This window comes from Chroicocephalus ridibundus, chromosome 10, assembly GCF_963924245.1.
Source record: "Chroicocephalus ridibundus chromosome 10, bChrRid1.1, whole genome shotgun sequence".
NCBI classification, from domain to species: domain Eukaryota; kingdom Metazoa; phylum Chordata; class Aves; order Charadriiformes; family Laridae; genus Chroicocephalus; species Chroicocephalus ridibundus.
This window is the reverse complement of record NC_086293.1, coordinates 4799079-4805078: the sequence shown is the minus strand read 5'-3', so window position 1 is coordinate 4805078 and position 6000 is coordinate 4799079. Positions and strand designations below refer to the sequence as shown.

The 6000-nt window shown below is 44.6% G+C and overlaps 1 protein-coding gene across 1 annotated transcript; it reads right to left on the bottom strand.

The window, feature by feature from the left end:
• Positions 1–1170: 1170 nt before the first annotated feature.
• Positions 1171–3443, bottom strand: LOC134521542 (protein BTG1-like). Its single transcript, XM_063348117.1, has 2 exons — positions 3232–3443; positions 1171–3136 (listed from the first exon to the last, which is right to left on the bottom strand). The coding sequence occupies exons 1-2, from the start codon at positions 3347–3349 to the stop codon at positions 2784–2786; spliced, it is 471 nt and encodes a 156-aa protein (XP_063204187.1). The 5' UTR covers positions 3350–3443; the 3' UTR covers positions 1171–2783.
• Between the last annotated feature and the right edge of the window lie 2557 nt (positions 3444–6000).

Below are 6000 nucleotides of genomic sequence, written 5' to 3'. Positions count from 1 at the left end.
TTTACTTCTTCAAGGAGGCTGGCATGCAATAACTCTTCCTATAGAATCCAAGCCATTCTGTTATAAATCATGACTCATCAGATGCAGTCAGTTTTGTGTGACAATAATTTTAAATAGGATCAGTTTTGCATTCTGCCATTACAACGAACAAGCCAAAATCTTACCACCTTTCAGGGAAAATGCAAAGTTAATTTTATCTATTTCCTCCAAACAACAGCCTCCCTGGCTTACTACCAAGCACTCTATTCCCTCAGAACAGCCTTTGTGCCTTTAGTAGGTCTTTGACTTTTTTTTTCTTTAAAGCAATTAAATGTAGTTCTAGATGTTGCAGACACGTCACAGCACATTTACTTGCAGCCCGCGTGTTTGCTTCAGTGGGTTTTCTTCAAGCTCCCCAGTCTCCTCCACCTGCTTGTCTGCAGAGAAGCTTCAACGCTACACCTGTTGCTTAAGTTTACGAAATGGAACTTGAATTACTCATAACAGAAACATCCCATTCAGTGATAAGTATCAAATCTGCAGAGAGCATAGGATACTTGAGACAAGATAGTATATAACACATGAAACAAACTATTGAATACGATAGGATTAATAAATAAAGAGCAACAGAATTCACCATGGCTGGTATTAGTCCAGGGTCTTCGCTACTCTCTGTATGTCAAACCACATCCAGTAGCTAGAAATCATATCCCATGTCCCAAGCCATCTTTAATTCCACTTTAAGTGTTTACCACTATGTAAAATCCACTGTTAAATTAAGAACTTCATACCACATCTTTTCAGATAAACTGTTAATGTAATCTGCAGCATGGCCAATTATCTTTCAAATGAAATTTAATCAGAGGTTATCTTACCCTTAGCAGATTTAAATTTATTCTGTTCAATTACTCACACTTGTGTCAAATATGTCCCTTAGAGGTCCTAAAGAAATAGAATTACCTGCACTGAGCATTTACCAGAGGAAAAAAAACCCACAACGTTACTATCTCCCAAAGAGAATAGAACATGAACTGATCTCATATAATAAAATGGGCAGTTTGCCACAAGACCTTTAACACCCATCTGTTAAAGTAACCCAGAAATTTATTCATTGGAGTGATAGATGAGAAACACACGATCGTTTTCTACAAAGTTTTAATTACCAAGAAAATGGCACTATGCATTTTGTTCAGATTAAACAAATACTACTAGACAAGCCTGCCTCCAAGACAGTAAGGCAAATAGCAACAGGTTTATTTTTTTTCCCAACGCAAAGAAAGAAAAAACTTCTTTATGCCAGATGGAGTTCCCAGTTTGCCCAGACTTGCCCCTTCATTCGCTGTATGTTTTACCATGTTATTGACATAGTGCAAGATGTTGGTTTTTCTTCTGACAAACTAACACCAGACAAAGCTCCCTTTCATAAAGTACTCAACTATGCATGAATAGCAGGCTACCAAAAAAACCAGCAATGCTAAACACTGTGCAGATGGCTAGAACACAGACCACTGCTTCTCAGAATAGAAGCAATATCCGTAAATTGAATCCTTTACTGGGATATCAATACTCCACACAAACTAGCAACACAAAGTTTTGTTATTACATCAAAGCCACTGTATTTGATCATTTTACTAAACTTGTACCCAACTGGTATTAGAGACGCTGACAAAACAAGAAGTAACTCAATGTCAGAAATGGGAAGGTTTTTACCTTCCTGAAGAGTGAAGGTAGTTACACAGTATTGATGATCAGTATTTCAGTCCAGCTTCCTAGATGGTTTTAAGTTGCAGTTTTAAATACAAACTCCATCTCCCGATAAATTCAAGCATTTTTTGCAATAGATCAACTGTTAGAAGAGTACTTTTGCTGTCATTCAGTTTGATACAGCACACATTAAAAAAAACCACCAAAAACAAACAACAAACAAAAACCAAACCATGCAGCTCTACGCAGACTATTCAGCTCTACTCGGGCACACAGCCAGCAAGCTTCACTGAAACTAAGCATTTTGGTCATCATCTGAAATAAAGATGAATGCTCAAAGCTACACCCTTCTAGCTGTAAAGCTATCTGTGATGATCAGAAATAGCTAGAGGAAGCTTTGAGAGCAATGTAAAAAGTCTCGGGGGGAGGGATGGGGGAACAAACAAAAAAACCCAAAAAGTCAAATGCAGTTTGAGCAAGTCTTTATTGTTCTACTCCAAAAAGTAGAAATAACAAGACAAACTAATTCCCCAATTCTTTTTGTCAAAACGTTGGGGCATGATGGGAGCCAGCCCTCCAATAAATGCTTGCTTTGAAAAAGGAAAAAAATAACTCTTATTTTTCTGATTTGTGCCTCGCAGCCAAACTTGAATGACCCTGAGAGAAATCTGTGCAGACAAGTCACTGGAAAGATTTATGTGCAGCTTGTTAGATCTGTTTCCCCACCCCCCTTCATGTTATTGCTCTGCAAACCGAGGAATGTTTTAGCAAGTTTTAATCTTGACTAAAATCCATCATAAAAAGAGTGCTACAATATTGCTTTTTTATTACAAATAGCCAAAACTTCTTTGAAAATATAAATGTGTAAAACAATCAACTGACTGTACAGTGCATTTACAAGTACACGATCCAGAAAGTAACATGCAGTGTAAAGAACTGCTTTATACATTAGCCCTTGGACACAGAAAGCTTGGCAGTACTACTACACCTTTAATGACTATAGGGTGAAAAAAAATAATTAAAAACCCAAAAATCTCAGTTACATCTAAATTTACTACAAGATTAGGATACATACATCATTGTACAAGGAATAGCAATTTTTAACTAGACACTGTCATCATGCTGTAATTCTTAGAAGGGCTGGCTCTGCCGATTCTCCACTCCTCCTTACAGCTGGTCCTGCTCTCCAGCGGCTTGGTCGTCTTCCCACCGGGCTGGGGACTTTCGTAAAGGACGCAGATGGACCCATCTTCGCCTATACGATAAGACACCTCGAAAGGGTCGACCCAAAGAGTTAATTCGCTGGGCAGCAGCTGGAAGAGCCTCTCGTGGCTCAGTCCGATCATCCCCGCCGCCTTTCCTATCAAGGGGTCCATCTGATGGTTGATCCTAATGCACCGGTACCCGGAGCCCTTGGAGGGTAGCAGGGGGAACCAGTGGTGCTTGTAGTGCTCTGCGGGAGGGAACAAAGAGGAGCTTCACCGCGATGCCGCCGGGCCACGGATGGGATGGGGTAGGATGTGAGCCCCCCCGCGCCGCCCCGCTCACCCCGCAGCGCCTCCTGCAGACACTCCCTGAAGCACCGCAGCTGCTCCTCGCCGATACCCCCGGCGGCCCGCAGGAGGCGGGTGACGAACGCCGCCGCCGTGGAGATCTCGGTCCTCATGGCCGCCCCGGACGGAGCGCACCGCACCGCCGCCGCCGCCCCGGCCCGCCGCCAGCCCCGCCGCCTCCGCCCCGCCCCGCGCCTCCGGCCAATGGTGGCGCCGCGCAACAGCCGCGTCACGCGGCGGCACTCCGCCCTGGGGTCCCCATTGGCGGCGGCGGGCGCGGGGCGGGGCGGGCGCGGCGAGCGCAGGCGGCCATTGGGCCGCGCCGTGTTTGTTTTGTTGGCGGAGGAGCGGGGCCATGGCAGGGACCCGCTCCGTCAGCGACGGCGCCCCAAGCAGACATGGCGGCTCCGCGCCCCCGCCCCTGCTCGGCACCCGGGACGGGCGAAGTTTATGAACATCTCAACGTCTGTTTTGAGGCGTGCGGCGCCAGGGCCAAAGTGCTCTCACAGGGCAAGGCAGCAGAGAGCCTTTAGCGACACCCCCGCCTCGTTTAGCCAAGGACAAAAACAGCTTTCGGGAAGAAAGACGCAAAGCTACAGGTTATTCTTAGGAAAAGAGGTGGTCCAGAAAGCATCGGTTTTTCCTCCGAAAGCCTGTTGAGCTGCAGGTGGCTGGGAATTCGGCACACTTGGGAGTAAGTGCAGGAGTTCAGTAAAATGAGTGAAGCGCAGAGTGAAATTTGTCATCGGATGCCCTACAGTTCAGCATTGCATCTTTTAAGCGTGGTACCAGCCTGGAAAGATTTTTTTGTTAGAAATAAATACAAGCCTAATGCTTATTTGAGCATAAGAGCGGTACGCGCACTGCCCGAGCATCCAGCCTCTGCCCTGGCCCTGCGGGTCACGCAAACGGCTGGACTGGGAGCTGTATTTCTGCAGGCCAGAAAGGTCCGAGCCATGGAAACGTTTGGTTGAACAGTCTGGGCTGGCGCAAACTTTGTATCATTCTGATAAACAAAGTACCCTGCTTGTTTGAGACAAGGAACTTCGCTGATGACTCATTAGCATCACCTCTGCTGAGCCTCCACGTGCGAGGAACAACCACAATTCATCCCTTTACGATAAAAGCATTGTCTCGACAACAGTTGTCCTGGCAAGCTGGTTTGCCCCGGTGCTCCAAACCAATAGTTCTGCCCACGTCCCAACAACTGGCTTCCTCCACACCGCTGCCAAGTGTCAGCCGAGTTTCACCACAGTGTCTGTGGTGACACAGCTATGACCTCCCCGCCCTCAGCACGGCGACAAGATTCTTCAGCTATTTTAAAGCTTTTAAAAAGCAGCTGTGTTAGGTATAGCCAGGATCCCCTGAGTTTACAAAAAGCATTCTCTCTAGCCAAAAAAATAAACACAAACTTTTTCCCCCCCAGCCTTGAAGTGCTGTTCACAAGGGATTCCTCCCAACACTTTTTCGAAGAACAATGACTAAGGTCAGGAGTTTATCACAGGACAGCCTGCAGTCATAACTCAACACACTCCCCAAAAGCATTTTTCTTTCAAAAGCTCACACAATGCCCTAACCATTTTATTTTCTTCCTTGCCTTATTTAAATACATCCTCTCCCTTCACTGGTTTTGTGTCTTAAATCTACTTTGGAGCCCTTCAGAGGGACCTCACCTTTGAGGAAACTAAATATCTTTGTTTTCCCAACTGCACATCCTAATCCTTATCCCTGTTCTTGCCTATCAGCCTTAAGAACCTGACATCACCTCTAGTTCATCAGAAGCAAAACCCATACCCAGGGAGTTAAGAGGAGAAAAAAAAAAAACCTCATCTGCAGACCTTTACAATTAGATCCAGTTTTACAGCTATTTAGAGATTACCAGCTAATATGCACTCAATAACAGAACTATGAAGAAAAAAAAAGTAGTCAGGCTAGTGTTTCAGTTGTTGCTAGCAACCAGTTTAGCACAGGCTGAGAATTTACAGGATCTTTCCCCAAACCTCTGTCCCTTTAATCTAAGGGTCAGAAATCAGCACAGCTGTAATTACGGGGGGACAGAGGAACAGCTCATCACAGAGCCAAACCTCACCCCGCACAGGAGGAGTTCACAGGGGAATGCCCAGTTACCTGCAGCAGCAGAACAAGCAGTTTGTTCGTTAAGCTATCAGAGAACTACAGTTTACTCCCAACAGTTTATTTTTGCTAGATTCTGCCAGCTGATGTGTTGAAACAGTCAAACTGAAGTGTCATTACATTTCCAGTTAAAACTTCTTCAGACTCATTCTGTCTGTAGAAAATCTATTTCAAGAAAGCAAGTTCCTATCCAACTTTGACAAAATTATTTGTAACAGTATGACAACATTAGAACTCACGTAGCGCACTCCTTACTTGATGTTACTCAATTAAGATGATTAAGACTTCTTGCCCTCCGTTTCCTCTAATAGCAAGCAACAGGACCAAGACAGAAGGGCCAAGAACCTCAAAAGACAAAGCTATAGACATTTGTCCAAAACTCAGATGCTATCACCTAGTTTGACAACCCAACTTTACAACTTAACTAAAGTATAATTCTGTATGCCATTCCATAGCCTAACCAAAGATATTTTTATCATGGAAAAAAAAAATAATCTTCTTTTACCTCCTCTTCAAGAGGAGACAGTGAATTTCTGTGCTTCCTCAGCTGTTAGCTCCAGACCACCCCCTCTCCTAACCAAGTCTCAGATCTGGATCAAGATGCTATTTTATTAGGACAAGTTTTCACTGA

Coding starts and splice junctions, on each gene's coding strand:
- LOC134521542 (XM_063348117.1), bottom strand. CDS start 3,349: ATGAGGACCGAGATCTCCACGGCGGCGGCGTTCGTCACCCGCCTCCTG. Junction 3,137..3,231: donor TCTGCAGGAGGCGCTGCGGG/GTGAGCGGGGCG, acceptor TCCCTCCCGCAG/AGCACTACAAGCACCACTGG.